Below are 19,013 nucleotides of genomic sequence, written 5' to 3'. Positions count from 1 at the left end.
AGGAGGGCTAGGATTTGGCCTGCTTTGTTCCTACAGTGTTGCTAGAACTAGAACAGAGGGTGCCCCAACACACAGCAGAGCCCCGAGCACAGGATGAGCCTCTGTTGGTACTGTGGGGACCCCCCCCCCCGACCCTGGCCAAGCCAAGGAACCCCAGAATGAACACATGACTGATCAGCGCAACCTAGCCCCTACCCCGGCTCTGGAAATACCAAGGACTTGGAGCTGGAATGACCCATTACCTGACCCCCACCCCCCCACCAGCTGGGAGAGGTCCCTATCGCCATCATCTTACAGGTCCCACGCAGCCTTCCAAGGGCATTCCGGATCTGAATCTCTGTGCCTGGGTCTGCTAAAGGGGAGGCCACCCACCCGGGGCCCCATTTTTCTGGTGCACTTCCCCCGTATCTCATTTTAAACTCAAACAAAAAATTTTAAACCATTACCGGGGAAATCGTCAAATCATTTGTTCACTTTTATTAGTGCCGCTGTAATTAAAGAGAATCACATTTCTGAAATCTTAAGCTGCACTTAACAAAACCCACCCTCCAACCAATCAATTAGTATTACAATAACCACGTTCCCTTGTTGCCGCCGCTATTAGCATTTTGATTGAATGTCTGTTGAAAAGTGACTGGTAACAGAAGATTGTGTTCAGAAAGTAATGTTTCTTTATTCGTCACCACCGAACCTTGTCTGGTTGTCTCCAGTCTCAGCTCAAAAGAGACAAGACAGTTTCCAAAAGCAGTCACTTTGGTGGCGGATTATATTTTCAGGAGGTGGGTGATGAATTAGGCATCCTGGCTCCAGCACTGCCAGCTAACACACAGGGGCCTCCCGCTGGCTGGAGCCTTGGCACAGCTGCACCCCGACGATCAGAGCCCTCACGGGGTGACATGTGTCCCTGCTGCCGCTGCGCCCGCCCCCACCCCAATAATCTGGGGCGGTAAATGCCAGGTCTTGTCTTCACACGCGGCACTTTGGAAAACTCAGATATAATAATGCCTCTGCCAGATAAGCTAGTGACCGCCGTGGTTCGTAAAGAAGACGATCATTACTCACTTCTCTGCCAGGCACTTGGGAAACCTGTTATTCTAACATAATACGGTCTCCAGTCGTCATAATAATAAAAGCACCAGTCAGTACAGAGATGGGTTAACAAGCTTCATTACGGGCAGAGAACGCCTGTCTTCTCCACGTCACAGGAATTAAAGACAAGAGTTCATTAAATCGCTGTATTAGAATTTAAACGACCTGCTGGTTCAGACAGCTCTATTTACTGATGTGCACCCCCATCATCGAGGCCTTGTGTGGCTAAATGGAGAGCTCCAGAAACAACGCAACCGAAGTTTCCATTAAGCACACACTCACTCCAGGCAAGTCTGCTGCTCCTTTAAAGGAGACGCTGCTTTGGGTGGCCTTAGAGTAGCAAAGGGCGCAGGACCGGGGATGCTGGGCGTCAGGAAGGCCAGGTGTTCCAAGATATAAATGTGGAGATGGTTACATGCCGTCCATCTGTCTGTCCATCCAAAGTCTCAACCCACAGCAAAGGACACGCATGAGTTTCCCCCGTCCCGCAGCTCATAACACAATAGCAAGGGGCATCGGCAGACCGTATTAATGAGCTGTTAAAAAACTAAAACCAAACAAAAAACCCCAAAACAAAAACAAAAAACCTTTCGGCACTGGGGCGGGGGGTGGGGAGTGTGATACGGTTCCTTTAAAAATCTTCCCTTTCTCCAAGCTCTGTCTCCTTTTCCTCCCCCCAACTCTGGCTTCTTCCCTGGCTGCCAGACAGGATTTTATAAGTGTCAGGTAGCAATTTCATTTTTAAAATGCTCTTATCAAGGATTTAGGGTGAAAGATAAAATCAACACAGTAAATCATCATAAAGGAGTGTGGTGTGAGGCATAGTATTTGACAAATCAAAACAGTTAACAAAATGAAAAGGCAAGGACAGGGAAACAAAGTAAGTTTAAGCATCCTCTGAAGGGGGGGAGAGCAGAGGCCAAATTAAATAGAAAGAACGCCCTCCAGATTTCCAAGCTCCCTTTAGTAACGGGCTTGGCCTATTTGCTAAGAACTGCATGAACAGTCCAATTTCCACTTTAAAACAGGATGTTTTTAGAAGGCATATATATTGTCAAACTAGTACACACACTTAACGAGGGGCTTTCATCGAAGTCATCTGACCCGCAAGCATGTGTTGCTAATATCTCTGCTTTATTATTTATCAAATCAATTTCTTCATGGAATGACTAATAAGGCAGACACAGCTGCTCTCTTCTTCCCACCCAGCTGCTACCGCCCTGGCAGCAGCAAGATTTGCTAGGCTACCTGCGGTTTCTTACCCCCCACATTTTGCTAAAGAAACTTACCAGAAAAAAAAAAAAAAAAAGAAAGAAAGAAAGAAAAAAGAGAGAGAGAGAGAAAAGGAGGGATGGAACCAGGAGGTGCCAATTTAGGATTCAAGCCACTTTGTGGCAGCTGTTTATACTCCCCAGGAAAAGTTAAGACTGCTAATTGACCAGGTCTGGGCACGAGTCTTTGTTTTACCAGGGGATTTTATTAGTCCTACAGTAAACCAACCACAAATGTAAAATAAAGTAAAAATAGAGATACAGGTACCTACTTTCCTATTTTGATCCTCTGCGAGCAACGTCATCGATTGCAGCATTTTTAAAACCAACCAAGGGCCACCTCCTCTTCAGACGTGCACCATAGGCCCACCCCTGCCCCACGACACACACAAAGCTGAGATGTAACCCACGAGCAGCAACTCCGAAAAATAAAGTCATAAAGATGCTGTTTATTCTAACTTTTTAATGTATGCTCGCCAATCTCTTTGGAGGCCTACCTGAAAATTCACAATAAATAAGAACATGCAATTAGATGATTTCCCATCTGCCAAGGAATGGTTCAATTGTCCATTAAAAGCTAGAGTTCTAAAAATACATAAAGGGAAATTATTAGGTATTGTTGATTCACATTTCTGTTGTAAAACAGGATCACTACTATGGGCAAAATACAAAGCTCCTTTTGTAAATCTTACTCTTTTTTTTAAAGGTAAGACAGCATGGGGGAGGGAGCAAATTAAACCATAATTTTCAGGCAATGTTTCCTTATTGTCACTCAGAAAAATTGCCAGGTGTTTCCAGAGCAGTTTATACATAAATATACTAGCTGAATCAGGAAATCTTCTCAGGGCAAATGAATCAACTTAATTAAAAGAAGACTAAGATGCCAAGCCTGGGGATTTTGGAAGTGGGGAGGAAATTCAGAAATTTGTAAGTACACACCTTTCTACCTGGCCTTCGAGAGCAAAGCGCATACGTGTTTTAAATCCCGGTACGGGGCGCCTGGGTGGCTCAGTCAGCTGAGCGTCCGACTTCGACTCAGGTCACGATCTCATGGTTCGTGGGTTTGAGCCCAGCTGTCGGGCTCTGTGCTATCAGCTAGGGCCCTGAAGCCTGCTTCGGATTCTGTGTGTGTGTATGTCTCCCTCTCTCTGCCCCCTTCCCTGCTGGCACTCTGTCTCTCAAAAATAAATAAACGTTACAAAAAAAATCCTGGGGCACCTGGGTGGCTCAGTCGGTTGAGCGTCCGACTTCGGCTCAGGTCATGAGCTCACGGTTGATGAGTTCGAGCCCCGCGTCGGGCTCTGTGCTGACAGCTCAGAGCCTGGAGCCTGCTTCGTATTCTGTGTCTCCCTCTCTCTCTGCCCCTCCCCCGCTCATGCTCTGTCTCTGTCTCAAAAATAAATAAACATTAAAAAAAAATTAAAAAAAAAAATCCTGGTACAGACCCCTGACTGAAGCACATCTACACCCCCCCAGCCCACCAGGCTGCACCAGGTATCAATATCAAGTGTTGGAGGAAGCCTTTTTTTTTTTAATTGAACCAGTGTTTTTAGCCTTTCTTCCAGGTCACCTGTGAAGGGCAACTATGACTCCACCAAAGACATTTTTTTCCCTTTTAGGAAAGAACCCCGTTAGTTTCCTGGGTAATCGTTCTTCCCTTAGGCTCTGGAAAACCAGCAGTGTCCTGAACCACCCTCAGTTCTCCAAAGCCCTCTCCCGAAAACACCTGCACCTCTTACACCGTCCTCTAGACAAGACCACTGCACCTCCGTTTCGCTAGCGTAGGTCTCTGCAGGGGGAAGGTGTAGAAAGGAGGTGGAAATGGCAAGAGTGAGCAGGAACCTGTTTCCAGGCAAATGAGCACAGAGACCACAGTGAGGAGGGCCCGCCCATTTTCCGCCCACCCTCTTGTCCTATATGTTAATTAATACAGTGCCAAATACTGGGGCTATCAGGGGTGGGAGGTGGAGAAGGCACAGGTAAGAAACAAATCATCACTAAGAACTGAGAAGTGCCATAAAGGAAAAGGACAAGGTGCCAGGAGCAGACAACCGATGGGGCTCAGCCAGTCTGGGGGTTCAGAAAGATTTCCCCGAGGAAAGGATATTTACAACTCGTTCTGTAAGGGGAGTAAGAACTGGCCAGGAGTGTGACACAGACGGTTCCTGGCAGCCCAAGGAACAGCCTGTGAGGGCAGCCCTGCTAAGGAAACGTGCAGGACGTCAGTGTGGCTGCAGGGAGCATGGTGACGGGTCAAGCTGGACAAGCGGAAAGGGCCGGGCACCAAAGACTGCAGACCAGGGTCAACGGTGTAGGTCTTATCCTAATAGCGATGGGAAGCTGGCAAAGTATTTTCGGTAGGACGGTAACTAGATTCAAAACTGGCACAACAGAATGGTAGTTATTCACACTTCCTCCCTCCCCCCATGGATCACTGAGGGCCACTCACCTGAAGAAGACACTGCCTCCTTCCCAGGGCTTACACACCGCAGCACATACCAAGGACGGCCCTCCACCCCACTGTCCAGACACAGGTCAAGGTCAAAGACCTGGTCAGTGGTACCATCTTGGTGAATTTTAAAGCTGGAGGTCCTTGGAGATCATCTGACCCAGGGGGTCCCTGCCCTGACTGCACATTAGCTTTGTGGTGAACGTTGAAATCTGTGAACGCCAGGGCCCCAACCTCGGGTCTTGCTGAATTGATCTGGAGTGGGCCCCCGGTATCGGTACGCTTTAAAAGCTCCCCAGGTGATTCTAATGTGCAACCAGGGCTGAAAACCGCTGATACAGTCCAAACCTCTGATGTGACTGCAATCATTTATCATATGGGCGTCTGATGCTGGGCTGTTGGATGCCTTAAGTCACCCTGGTCTTCCCAGCCAACCCTGTCTCTAAGTGAGGAAGCCAAAGATAGCCACAGGAGTTAGGCAACTCTTTGTGAGTTATGAGTAGAATCTAAATTCCAAGTCAAGGAACCTAAGCGGAAGAGGTGAACTTTGGGGAAGCTCCCTTCCCTGCGTTACCGTGCAGACTACAACAACATCAAAACACATCAGCGGCCTTCTACTTAAAGTGATGTTTCTAACGGGCTCCCCGGCCATTGGTGCCCGGTGAACACACAGCGGCTGGGTGTGAGGCAGGAGGGAGCCCAGGGCTGGCAAGAGATACACAAAACAGGGGCCACCGTCGCTTCTGTGTCTATTCTGGGCCCCGAATGGGTGATGTCACCTCCAGCGGCAGTGGAAAGCGGGAGTCATGAATCATCCATGAACCGGCCCAGCCTCCGAGATAATAAATCGGATGTCAGCATTGCGTACTTTGCAGATCTGGTGCGGGGGTGCCGGCTTCGCCTAGGGTGCCGGAACACAGGCACCGGCGCTGGAAATATTCAGAGAAGCAGGATGTGCTTTCAATTATTTCCTGATATCAAGACGGGGTGGCAAGTTGAGGAAGAAATTTTCGAACCTGCAGGGAGCGCTCAAAGGTGTGCAACTTTGATCACTGTAAAATCACGGCAGTTATTTTTCTGTTCCGCCAGGTTCGCCGACCAAACCTGAGGGTTAAGAGAAGCACATCCACGTGGGCGCTCACACTGTTAATTACTGCTGTGCCCAGTGGTGTCCTGGGACCGGGGACCTGTGGGGGTTGCCATCTTGACCCTCAATTGCATTAATTTAGCTCAGAAACTCACTCTGGGATCGAATTTGGCAAATGTTCCTGCCTGGAAGGGTTCTGAGACAACATAAAGAAATCAAGAAGTCTGTCTGGCAGGTTTTGAAGTTCAGCGTTGTCTCGCTGTGTTTTCTCCAGGATGGAAGCTGGAACAGGTATGTAAGGACGGTGGGGGTCTGTGTTGTCTCACACGAGCTCTCCTGATCTCCTTCCCTCTCTCTCTCTTATTTCCCTAAGCAGCCAAACGGAACGAACCGAGCTGGAAACACCTATGGAACGGGTGTGGTTTGCATTCTTGAGAGCTGGGGGTTCGGACAACCCCTCGGTGTACTGGCGTTATCGACAACTCTTCAGTGTATTCCTCGGCTTCTAAAGAAGTGACTGAGCTCTGAAGGCTACTACGTTAAAATGAAATCTCAGAATTCCTCAAGGGTCTCTACTGGAAAATATATTTAACACCGCAAGGGCATCTGCACGGTGTTTGGTTAACTTCGACCTGGGGAAGCCATGAACTATGTCAGGAGTTGGGGGTCGTGTTCTCACGTAAAAGGTCTCTTCTCTGACCAAGCTTTGCTGCAAGAGCGGCATGACGTGACAGGGATGTGCAGAGAGAGGGGCTTGCCCGCCCGCTGCGACGGGAGCCCCAACATCAGGGGCACGCGCCCCACAGAAAGCGCTGCTCTGCCCTCTGCGCGGCCCCCAGGGCCTGCTGGAACAGCCTACTACCAACTGGGGGCGCTGAAAACGACAAAGGGATTCTCTCACACTTCCGGAAGCCAGAAGCCGGAAACCAAGGTGCCTTCCGCAGGCTCAAGAGAAAATCTGTCCCGTGCTGGCCCCCTTAGCTTTGGGCGTGGCCGGCAATCCTCATCTTCCAGCTGCCTCACCCCAGTCCTGCCTCCGTGGTCACCTGTCTGTCCTCACACGCCCTCCCTCTTAGCATCCCAGTCCTATGGGATGAACCTGAGCCAGCCTGGCCTCATCTTGATTACATCTGCAAAGACCCTTTTTCCAAATAAGGTCACATTCTGAGATAAGAGGGGTTAAGGCTTCAATATACCTTTTGAGGCAGGATACAATTCAACCCACAATACTTTCGCCTCTCGGCAAACTTGACAAGCAAACAGCACCCTGGAGTGTTAAACGTTTCCTCCGTTCACCAAGTCTTGGCCTTTATTCCCCAAGCAACAGTAACACTATTACCAGTAAAATAACATGAGCTATTACACTAATAAAGCTAATATAGATATAGTCTCCTAAGCGTTAGATATTTCAGACAGATGAATACCTCACTTAAGCCTCCCAAGTCCGTGAGTAAGAACATTCCCCATTTAACAGATGAGAAAACTGAGGTTCAGAGAAGCTTAATAACTTGCCCAGGGTCACACAGCTGATCGGTGGTAGTGCTGGAACTTGAACCCAGTAGTGTGACTTTAGACCTAACCTCTCACCCCTTTGTCACATGACCCAGACACCTCACTACCTTCATTAACGGGGTACTTGCTGTGACTTTTCAGCTACAGCAACAGGGACACAGAGGAGGAGTCTGCGTTTGCCATATTATGTAAGGTTCCCACGTGTTTATTAATCACGACTTGGTTAGGAAAATGCTTTTAACTTTCTTCTTTAATTAAGACCCATTTTGAACTTCTGGAATGGAGGGTCTCCCCTTTGACTTCTCTCCCCTCCGGTCTGGGATAAACTCAAGCAAACCATGTTTCTTTCCAGACGGGGAGCAGTCTGGCTATTCTATTAATAGCACATTGTCTGGGAGGACCAGAAACTACTAAGAGAATCCTCATCTATCTATCTGACTCTGTGTTTATGGAAACTAAAAAAGAGGCGACTCAGAGTTGTAAAGAATTTTTGGGTGCATTTAATCAAATTTTGTTCTTTTGGATCAGCTTGGTCCCTCTCCCTGGCAGGAGACAAAACTCTAAAGAGACGGGGCCCACACCCCGTTCAACTAAGCATGAGATGCCACATGTTGTCCCAACCCCATAATTACAACCAAGTTTTAAAATACTGACGCAAATGTCAGGAACAAGGTAGAAGTGACAACAGTTACTGTGTAAGGGAGCTGGGATGAGGTGAATGTTTTTCTTTCGAAAACTCTCCCTCATGTTGTTATATCACTGCATTTACAATTCAAATTGGAATGAGTTTGAAAAGCTTAAACGCTAAAAAAGTAAATGTTTGAATAGGTAATAAATGCACATGGTACAAAAATTCAAAAGGTAAATAAGTATACGATAAGATGTTTTTCCATATCTTTGTACCACTGGTCACTCAGTCCTCTTCCTGGAAGCAAACGCTGTTTCTTATTTATGTAAACTTGTATCTGTGAGTATATGCACATGCCCCTAAAACACATTCAGGTGCTAACTATTTATGGCCAGAGACTGTTCCAAGCCCTTTATGCTTATTAACCACTGCAAGACTCAGGCTGACCCGATGTCATCGTTTCTATTTCATAAATGAGGAATCTGAATCCCAAAGAGGGTAAGTGACTTGCCCAAGGTCACACAGCTATTACATCGCAGAGCTCAGATTCAAACACCAGCTGCCTGACTCCAGAGCATGTGCTCTTTTTCTTCCTCTACGTTTATTTATTTTGAGAGAGAGAGAGAGAGAGCAACAGAGGAGGGACAGAGAGAGAGGGAGAGAGAGAGAGAATCCCAAGCAGGCTCCGTGCAGTCAGTCCCAGAGCCTGATGTGGGGGTCAAACTCACAAACCATGAGATCATGACCTGAGCCGAAACCAAGAGTTGGACGCTTAACCAACTGCGCCACCCTGGGGCCCCCGGAACATGTGCTCTTAACCACTATGCCATTCTAACGCTTTGTGACCAGTTTTGTGGGTAGCCTTTCAGAAATATTCCACGCATCTGCAAACGTATGCTTTGTGCGTGAAGGAGAGGGAAAGGTTGTTTTAAAGATCAGGGTCTTCAAAGACTCAAACACAGACTGTAGTTTGTTTGCTAAAAGAAGTTAAACCGACGGTCTTCCTTAAGGGGGAGAGTAAAGAAATGAGGTACGCTTATCGTGGGCATGTTATAAGCCAACTCACTTCACTCATTACAGAGCAGGTGTATCACCTCCACGAGTGAGCCAAACGGGGCTCAAAGCTCTTCAGCAACTTGCCCGAGATGACACCTGTGGGGAGCTGGGAGGGCCCGCAAAGCTTGGGTCCCGCAGTACACCATTGCCCGCACAGAGATGTGGACGGGCTAACGCACATCTGTTGAGCAGCAAAGCTCTGAACAGAAGCTCAAGTCCACAGCTGCACAGCAACGAGGCTCCCCTGGGAAGCTCCAGTCCCCGAGGGAGGTGCCCGTCCAGGGTGCTGGTTCCTGGGCCCCTAGCAGTGCCAGGGCGCTAAGAAAGGGGGTGCTTTTAATCAAGTGGCCGCGCTGGAGGCTCCTTTCCCCTCAGGCCTCCACCCCCTGCCCTCACCGAGATCTTAAAACACGTCGTGAGAGTCAGAGCCTGGGCCTCTATGGGAACAGGGCCCAACAAAAGCCTCATTGTCCCTCTCTACAAAAAAACCGTTTCTGGGTCAATGAAGTTGCTGACCCTGGGCCCACTCCCTTTCTGCTTCCGTGGGGCCGCAGCCAGGAGGGAGGCAGGAAGACCTATTAGCTCACCACCGTTTCGGTGCCAGGGCTTTTATTCCAAAGGAAAGAAGTTTAAGATTTATACTTCAGCTCCAGAAAATGCGGGGCACCCAGGGTGCCAAATTCCCCCGGCTATGCAGGCTCCCCCTTGCGCTGGGCGCCCCTGTCCCCCGGCCCCGTTGCTAGGGAGTTGAGAGCTTTGTATTCCTCCGCGTCTACAAAGAAAAGCAGGTGAACAGAAACCCAGCTACTGTGTTGATTAATATCTCAAGAGACAGTGCCGGAATGGGCGCTTCCGGAATTTAGTTAGCTCGGGGAAAAAAAAATTAAAGCGCTCCCCTTGCTTCCTGTCAGAAATAAAATTAAGGTCTCAGATCGATGTTGGCGGGGCTGGGGTAATCCGGGAATCTTTAACGGCCTCCTCTCTACATGTTTTCAAACGCACATTCCCCTTCAACCCTGCCCTTTTAATTGGTTATTTGCGAGGTCATGTTTGCACCAATTTCTCGGGAAGGCTAATGGTGTTTATTTAAAGGGAAAATAAAATGTGCAGACAGCTCTGGGGGCTGGTCTCTGAGAGACGGCTCAGGGTGGGGGCTGCAGCTCTGGACCCCTCTCCCCTCCTTCCACCCTCCATTGCTGCATATTCCTGGCAGACCGGAGGAGGTCCCGAGATGCGTCAGGTGACAGGTCAGGCCTTGGGGGAAATGTGCTCTGGGTGGAGGGACAAAGGCGCACTGTCCCAGGGCCAGGCCCCACAAGGGAGTGAGGAGGCTGGGGTACACCCATCGTGGTGGGCACACACAAGCACGCTCACCCCCCTTACACAGCCCTGCCTTTAGAATGAGCCCAGGCAGGAGCACAGAACCCTGGGTCCTGACCATCTAGGGGAGAGGTACTGGCTGTCCTCTTCCCTGTTCTAACTAGAGCGTGCCCAACTTCAAGAATGCACGTGTTTTCCAAAAGAATCTCTCCAAGCACCCAAAGGCAGCCATTAACGTCACCGCCAGCCACCCTCGCCCCGCTCCCCATGTCCCTTCTAACCAGGGTGGACCGAAGGAGACTCAGTCATATTGAGTTTCTACCCTATTCTGAACATCTTCTCCTAGACGCCTGGCTTATCAGTAATTTTCCTAAGCAGTTGCCTCACACTCACTTATATGGGCTATTCTGGGGAGAGAAGATTCTCTGTCACCTGACCCGATCGAGACCCTTTACTTGCAGTAAAGAGCCCAAGTGGCACGCGTGGTGGCCACATCATCCTAAGACTAGACTGAAAGTCCTGTGCGGCCAAGACCCTTGGTTGGTGTTCGTGGCCTAGAGCAGACCGGCTGCGGGTACAGAATTGGGATCGATACTAATAATGATCAAGCTCCTGGTTTACAGGCTTCCAATAAACCCTTTGATATACCTCAGACTTGGGGCGGGGCGCGATGGGTGCCCAACACCATCGGCAGCTCGCACAGCAGATGAGAGGCAGATGTAAGAGGTGGGGACCCTGCAGAGGCATGACTCCAGCGGGTGGACATCACGTTGGCGTGGGCACTGAGGCCCTCGTGTCACATTGCCAAGTGTCATCACTAGCTGTGATTCCAGGCATCCCTGCCACCCCTCCTGCCCCCTCCAACAACCCTCTCCCACCCAGAGGGACTTCTTCCTCCATCCCATAACGTGCCATCTACGGGCTGTAGAGTCCCAACCCCCTTTCCTAAGTAAGGTCAGAATGTTAGACTGTCACTAGGAAAAACACATGCATACATTATCTTTGACACCCTACACCCTCGAAGAAAGCAATGCCTTTGAATTTTTCATTTAGTTTACACCTGTGTGAAGCTCCTTTTACATCCCCTTCCTCAACTTCGGGAAACAGGCAGCAGTGAACAAATAATTACAGCACGATCCTGAATCATCTTTAGCGTCTATAAAACAGTCTGGACGTCAGAGGTCAATTTCAAAAAGTGCGTGTCTGGCAGGTAGTCAGGACATTAAGGGCTGTTTTTCCTCCTTAGAAAGGCATTATCTTCTATCACAGTTTCAGCTACCTCTTACTGGCACCATTTTAATAAATAAACCGATTACGCAAATTACGGAGACCTTCAACGGCAGCCAACCGCTTTTCGGGATGGAGATGCCGTGCAAGCTTCGAGGGAGAGGGGGAGCTCAGCCCCGCAGCCCAGAGAGCTTCTCCCTCTTCTCCCACATGGGGCCCACGAGGATGCCCTTCCGGCCCGGCAGCTCCTGATAGGGCACAGCCACCCTGGAAAAGGACCCTCCAAGCAGCGGGCCTGCCGTTGATGGTGCTCTTGGAGGGTCACAAAACCGCCTCGGCTGAGGTCAGTGCCGCGGAGCGGCCTGCTGGGGAGCCTGTGAGTTCTCAGAGCTGTTGATCCTCTCCAAAGCCATTAGCATTGCACTTAATGAGCAACCGTTAACAGCGGTGAGGGGAGTCTTCCAGCATACTGAGCTTCATTTTCCTCTCAGTGTATCCGGCCCTTTGCCTCTGGCAACGTTCTGGAGCAAACAGGCCTGCTGGGTAATGGAAGCCGCAGGGAGTGAGAAGGCCTGTCTCCAAGCCTCTCCTCTGTACTCCTTCCCTCTCCAGCTGACCCTCACCAGGCAATCCCATAAGCTTCAAAGACACCCGACTTGTTTTCCACTGGGCCCCCAACCACCCAGCTCTCCCTGATGGGCCAGACATGGTTCAGCCTGGAAGGCTGGGTTCGGAGGGAAGACGAGTGGAGGCCGCCCCTAGAAGGACATTCACGGCGGGGGCTCCCTTCCCCGGCAAGGAGGTGAATGTGAGATGTGTTTCAGCAACCAACATCCCCGCGTTCCTCCGCTTGCTCAAACGGGGCTGATGACAGTGGGGACAGATCCAAACCACTCCACCCTCCCTCGGTCCCTCTGGCTCACCCCTCAGCCTTGTGCCTCCCAAAGGGCAAATCGGGAAGGACACTGTGCTGTATCTTCCCTCCAGACCCTCCCCGCCAGCCCCTCTCTGGGATCAATACCTAATGCTGAATTCAAGATCTTATCTGAGTTTTGCAAGGAGAAAGCAACAAACTTTCCCCCAACGATTAAACCCTTTGATGATCAGCCCCATATTTCTCAGACCGCCTCCAAAGGCTTTGAGAGAGCAAATGAAAGGACTCTGCAAAAACTGGAAAGCCACCTTCTTTTTCTCCCCTTGTGCACAAAGAAACTCGTGGAAGGCTTCAGAAGCTCAGCTCCCACCTGGCCGCAGACACCTGCGTGCGGCCGGCCCTCCAACGCTCTACATGCCTCAGTTTTCCCACCTGAAATGGTCCAGCAAGAAGGGCAGGTGGAGAAGGACCAGTAACGAGGAGGTACTTGAGACTTAAAACCACCAGTCTCCCTGCTTTCAACCACTGCCTAGCACCATGCTTGCGAAGCAGCCAAGAGCAAGGACTCCGGGTCAGACAGGCTGGGTTTACGTCCAACTGGGGACTCCGGGCAGCTGGGTTCACCAGTGACCGTCGTAAAGATTCAACAGTACGTGCAGGCGCTGCGCTAAGCACGTGGGATATAACTGCTCGGGAAGGGCTGGCGGTTTCTACCAAGAGGGTTAGCATGGCCTGGTTAGCACAGAACCCACTGTACCACCGTGGCATGTGCTGTCATGGGATACCCAGACCCCCCCGCCCTTCAGGATCTGCTGGCAGGACTGCTGGAAGAGGGCCCCCAGCTGTCTGTCTCCTCTAGGATGTCCTCAGTGCAAGCCCAAGGTCACACGTGCTTCCCAGGGTGGGCTGCATCCTGTGACAGGTCAGCATATAAGGTCAGCCCTCTCACTGCAGCTGTGCAAGGGCCTAGCTTCAGAATTCCCCGGGGCCTCACAGATCAGCCCCTCCGCTGCCCCGAGAGGGCACTCCTGCGTGCTAATCCCCATCTCCAGGGATGCAGATACAGCCCCTTACCTCCCTCTCCGAGCTAAAACAAGAAGAATGACAAAGGACTTAATCTTGGACATTCTCTCAGTTAAAAGGCTAAAAAGCCAGAAAACATACTTCAGGTCTCAGAGCTTGTCCCGGCTCCCCCACCTTCCCGAGGAGGACCCGGAGGTGTCCCGAGAGGTTAGGAAAGGTGCCCTAACTCGGCATCAAGGGAGCAGCAGGAGCCAGAAGGAGGTCTGCTCGAAGGAGAAAGTGGGAGAAGACTGCACACCTCCTGTGGGAGTCACGTGCTGAATGACCTTCTTCCTGCTTCCAGGGGGGAGGACTTACATCCCCGGAGGGCTTGTTGTCTCCTGTCCCCTGGATTCTTTCCCAGGGTGCTAGGGAGGTCCAAGGACAGATGTAAGAGGGGAAGAAACACAGGCTGTCGCTTCTGTGAACAGATGTAACGGAGGGCCACCCTGTCCCTGGGGGAACAAATGAGGGACAGGGGCAGGGGGGGAGCCACTGTGCGGCGGGAAGTGGAAACTCCGCCCCGAGCTCTGGCTCACAGCGGCAAGAGTATTCGGAGAGGGTCCCGCGAGCCTGGCGGACCCGACTCCCGGGACCCCAGGCCCAACCAAACGTGCAGCCTTCCTGGAAGGCAGCAGTCTCAGCTCCAAGGGCGCACAGGTGCGCTAGCCCCAGGCTGCGCAGCGGGGCGGTGTTGGGAGCTGCGAGGGGGGGAAAGGGAAGGTGCCGTGCGTGCTGTGTGGCCACCCGCGGGGTGAACAGTGTGGACCTCTTTAAGAGGAGAGCTGGAGGCTGTGCCAGCCCGAGAGGTGTCCTTAACTTCTGCTACGGCAGCACTTTCTTCTTGATAAGATAATGGGAAACAGGAAGCTGAGGAGGTGAAGGTAAGGTTGGGCCAAGGTGGCTGCAGGAGGATTTTATGTTCTTGGGCTTATCACCTGATTCCAAATGTACATTCCATCAGGGATGTGGGGCCCACTTGTCCCACACGCAGGACTCGTGTCTCTGTTGTGATATGTGCCTTTTTTTTTTTTTTTAATTCTTTCCTCTCCGAAATGCTCTGAACCACTTAAGTATTAACCCAGCTTTAGCACCCAGTTCAAAGAGAAACTCCTCAGCTATTCAGAGGTGCTGGAAAGTGTGTAGGGGCCAAAGCCCTACACAGAAAGAACCCCAGGGAGCAGACTTCTGTACAGGAGGAAAGGGGACGCAGGATGTTGGGGCCTCCTTCCCTCCTGCCTTCTCTTTCCCCACCCTGCCAGCGGGGGCCCCCAGGACCACATCCACTCTGGCTGGCCCCCTGGGTGTGCAGCCACCCACAGCCGGCCCCACGCTCAGAAGGGCTTTGTCCTGGATTGAATGCTCTGTCACCTTGAAATTCTTAATAACTTTTGAGTAAGAGGCCCCGTCTTTCACCTTGTTCTGGCTCCACGAATTATGCAAAGAGTCCTACATCCACTGCAGGAATCTCACCTCTGGCAGGGCAGAAGGATGCTTGGGCAGGCCCTGCCGTGGCTGGGGTGCACTGAGCATGTGCTCGGGGCTGTGCCCACCCTTCTTCCTGCCAGTGGCCCCAGGAGTCATGAGAGAGCGATCAATGCCATCCCTGGAGCCTCTCTGAGCAGGGGGCCATAAAACGGACCTCCCTCCAGCTCAAGACAGGAATCACAGAGGGGCCACCACCCCATCACGGCACCCAGCGCCTGGGAGCAAGGAAAGAGGCTCCACCCACAGCAGGAGGCGTCTGGGTCAGAAATAAGGGAGAATCTTGCCTGGCACTTCCTCAGGGGCCCGGTGCCCGCAGGGTGAACCTGCCTCTGTCTGCTATTAGCCGAGTAACGTAACACGGAGAGTCACCGGCCCTCTCACGTCCCCCAGATGACACAGCTCTTTCCCCAGCACAGCTGTGAAGTTTGCACAAGATGATTTACTCTCCTCTCCAACACGGCCTGACCCAGAGCAGGAGCTCAGAAATACCTTTATTCGTGGATATTCAACACTACTGCCTATAGACGCCACTCAGGAATCTCCCAGGAGCGTGAATTCTAGCACTGAACTCTAGTGCCACATTCAGACGGGCCTCGCCCACCCTGAAAGTAAATAGATGAAAACATTCTTCTTAACACACCCGTCCCCATGTGGAGACCACAGAGAAAGGGCCGAATCTGAAATCAGCAGTCCTAGAGAGGAGTCCCTGCTCTGACCTTGGGTGGATCCCCTACCTCCTCTGAGTTTCGGTCACCTCACACACCACGCGGAGGTGATGATGGTGAAAACAATCATAATAACCTGCGCACAGGTGATGTGCGTGGCACTCCAACTCTCCAAACAACCCTATAGGGAAATACTAATATTATCCCCACTTTACAGATGAATAAACTGAGGTAAAGAAGATAAAGGAGTGAAGTGATTTTCCCAAAGTCACGGCGCTGCGGTGGAGATGAGAATACACGATGCCTGTGAAAACAGTGCTCAGATAACCCCCTGTACCTCCCCTAAGGATGATGGTGGAGAATAATCATGAATTGTCCGTCTCCGCACCCCCGGCCCCTTGCTCTCTCGTCCCTCGTGATGCTGGGCAAGGCAGAGGACAAAGCAATCATTCCACACTTGTAAGCTCTTCTTTTCCTCCCTTGCCTCCCCCCCACCCCGCCTCTTCATCCTCCACCCCTCCCCATTCCTTCCCCACATACACCATCGAAGACCCAGTTTTCCACCCGATTTTCTACTTTCCCTTCTGAGGCTGCTGTCAATGGATGCACAGGAAGCCGGACTGCCAGGCACACTGAGGACAGCCCCTCCTTCTCCCACCCTCCTTCCTCCCTTTCACTCAGCCTGCCTGCTCCCAACAGGAGAGACATACAGTCGGCGCTGGGTAACTGCTTCTAATCACAGGTGACAGCAAGAATGTAAACAACACGAGAAACATCCAAATGCAATCCGAGTGGCAAGGAAACACTGCTCACTCCGGCTTCTCTCAAGAACGCTGCTTCCTGCCACCTCCTTTCTGAGGCTCTGCCCATTAACGCCCTGATTCTAGGAGCCCCAGATACCAGGGGTTTCCGGAGAGCAGGAGAATGGAACGCTAAGCCATAAGCTTGGACTCTACTTCCTCTGGGAGGATTTTCTAGATTCGTCCAATTTTCTGTTTAAAGCAGTCATTTCAACGTGTTCCTTTTTGGGGAACGGGAGGCATGGAGGTCAGAGACCACTTTGAGAATCTGTTCAAAGCTACGCATCGCTTCCCAAGAAAAGCGCAAACATAAAACATTCCGTGTGCCATTTCGGAGGCTCACAGACCCCAAGTTGAGACCCGTTTTCTAGAACATGGATAGGACAATAAGAGCACAGGGGAAAATACGAGGAGGCGCAGTGCCCTCTAAACATTCCAGATGTGCACAGGGCACTGCCAATCCTGCAATCGCAGGTTGAATAAACCTTCTTTTCTGGCTCTTCAGGTTGCCGGTGTGCTTCTAAACCACCTCCTCCAATGCAAATCGAGAACTCAACTGAGTAATTGCTGTGAATAATTTCCACTCGGATCACTTAGTGTTCAGGTCTAGCAAAGACCAAGAAAGCCAGGGTTAGAAAGGTGTGTCGGAACACGGGTTGGGCGTGGCCGATTTTTAACTGTCCGGTATCTGGATTCTGTGCTGTGGTGTCCCTCCATGAATACAGACCTTCAACAGACGGCCAACTGACAGAAGGGAAGCCTTCCTCCACGGGGGCTCTTACCTCTGTGCCTGTTGGTCGTCTTATCAAACATCAGCATTGCATCCTCCACCTGCAAAACAAATACACAATGGGGTCTGCTTTAGGAATTTTAACAACACATTTGAAATGTGATATATTGGGGGGGGGAAGGGTGGTTTCCATTATCAAAGCCATAGGTGCTCATTAAAATTTATGTGAAGGGGCGCCTGGGTGGCTCAGTCGGTTGGGCGTCTGACTTCGGCTCAGGTCATGATCTTGTGGTCTGTGAATTTGAGCCCCGCATCGGGCTCTGTGCTGACAGCTCAGAGCCTGGAGCCTGCTTCAGATTCTGTGTCTCCCTCTCTCTCTGCTCCTCCCCTGCTCGCACTTTGTCTCTCTCTCTCTCTCAAAAATAAACATAAATTTTAAAACATTTAAAAAAAATTACGTGAAAACACAAAAAATTGGAAAAAAAAGATCACTGCCTTTCCTATCTTTCTGCCTAGTACAACCACAGTTAACATCTGGTGTATTTCCCTTCAGTTTTTGCCTTTAAAAAAACCTTATGCCTATTTTAATATAGTTTAAATCATACTGTATATGGAATTTTCCCCTAGTTCTTTTTTTAATATACTATTACAATATTGCAAACACTTCCCAGATTCACACTGTGAATATTATCTGTTTTGTTCCCCAATTTTTTTGATCATGGTAAAATACACATAACATAAAAGTTGCCATCTTAACTGTTCTTAAGCGCACAGTTCAGTGGTATTAAATGCATTCATAACGTTGAACTATCATCCCCACCGTCCATCTCCGGAAGTCTTCATTTTGTAAAACTGACACTCTACCCCCATCAAATAATAACTCCCCACCCCCTCATCCCCCTCGGTCCCCCTCGGCCCCCCGGCAACCACCCTTCTGTCTGCTGTCTCTGACTGTGACTACTCCAAGTACAGAGGTCCCCCCGTGTCCAAGGGCATACATTCCAAGGCACCCAGTGGATGCCCGAAACTGTGGCCAGTACCCAACCCAAGATACACGATGTTTTTTCCTGTCCATACACACCTATGATAAAGTTCAATTTATACGTTAGGCACGGTAATGGATTTAACAATAGTAACTAATAATAACAGAGAACAATTACAATATGCTGTAATATAAGTGGCGTGAATGTGGTCTTTCTCTTTCAAAACATCTTATTGTACTGTCACTGATGAAGAGAGAGGATAAGATGCCACGTGATGAGAGGAAGTGAGATGAATGACGGAGGCATGTGACGTAGCGTTAGGCTGCTACTGACCTTCTGATGATCCGTCAGGAGGATCATCAGCTTTAGGACCACAGTTGATTGGGGGTAATGGACACCACGAATAAGGGGGGGGGGCTACTATGTTTCATGGAAGTAGAAACACACAGTATTTGTTTTTTTGTGACTGGCTTATTCCACTGAGCATAATGTCGTCAAGGTTCAGCCATATTCCATTGTATGTGAATACCACATTTGGCTTATTCATTCGTCTGTCGATGGATGGATACTCGGTCTTAGCTATTGTAAATAGTGCCGCTATACAGCATGAGTGTACAAATACCTCCTTGAGTCCCTGTTTTCAATTCTTTTGGGTATGTATACCCAGAAATGAAATTGCTAGATCATATGGTAACTTGGTTTTTAATTTTCTGAGGAACTGACATACCGTTTTGCCACAGTGGCCGTTCCATTTTACATCCCCGCCAACAGG

At 50.3% G+C, this 19,013-nt stretch overlaps 1 protein-coding gene across 11 annotated transcripts in view; it reads right to left on the bottom strand.

Annotated features, from left to right (window-relative positions):
• Positions 1–19,013, bottom strand: part of MSI2 (musashi RNA binding protein 2) — a 392,818-nt gene that overhangs the window by 126,017 nt on the left and 247,788 nt on the right. For all 11 annotated transcript variants that reach the window (XM_053893321.1, XM_053893325.1, XM_053893326.1 and 8 more), the window contains exon 7: positions 17,311–17,359. In XM_053893321.1, coding sequence (XP_053749296.1) covers positions 17,311–17,359 — 49 coding nt within the window. The remainder of the gene's footprint in view (positions 1–17,310; positions 17,360–19,013) is intronic.

Source organism: Panthera pardus, unplaced genomic scaffold (assembly GCF_024362965.1).
Source record: "Panthera pardus isolate Hobbes unplaced genomic scaffold, ASM2436296v1 HiC_scaffold_3, whole genome shotgun sequence".
Lineage (NCBI taxonomy): Eukaryota > Metazoa > Chordata > Mammalia > Carnivora > Felidae > Panthera > Panthera pardus.
Note: the sequence above shows the minus strand (reverse complement) of the source record. Positions and strands in the feature narration are given on the sequence as shown.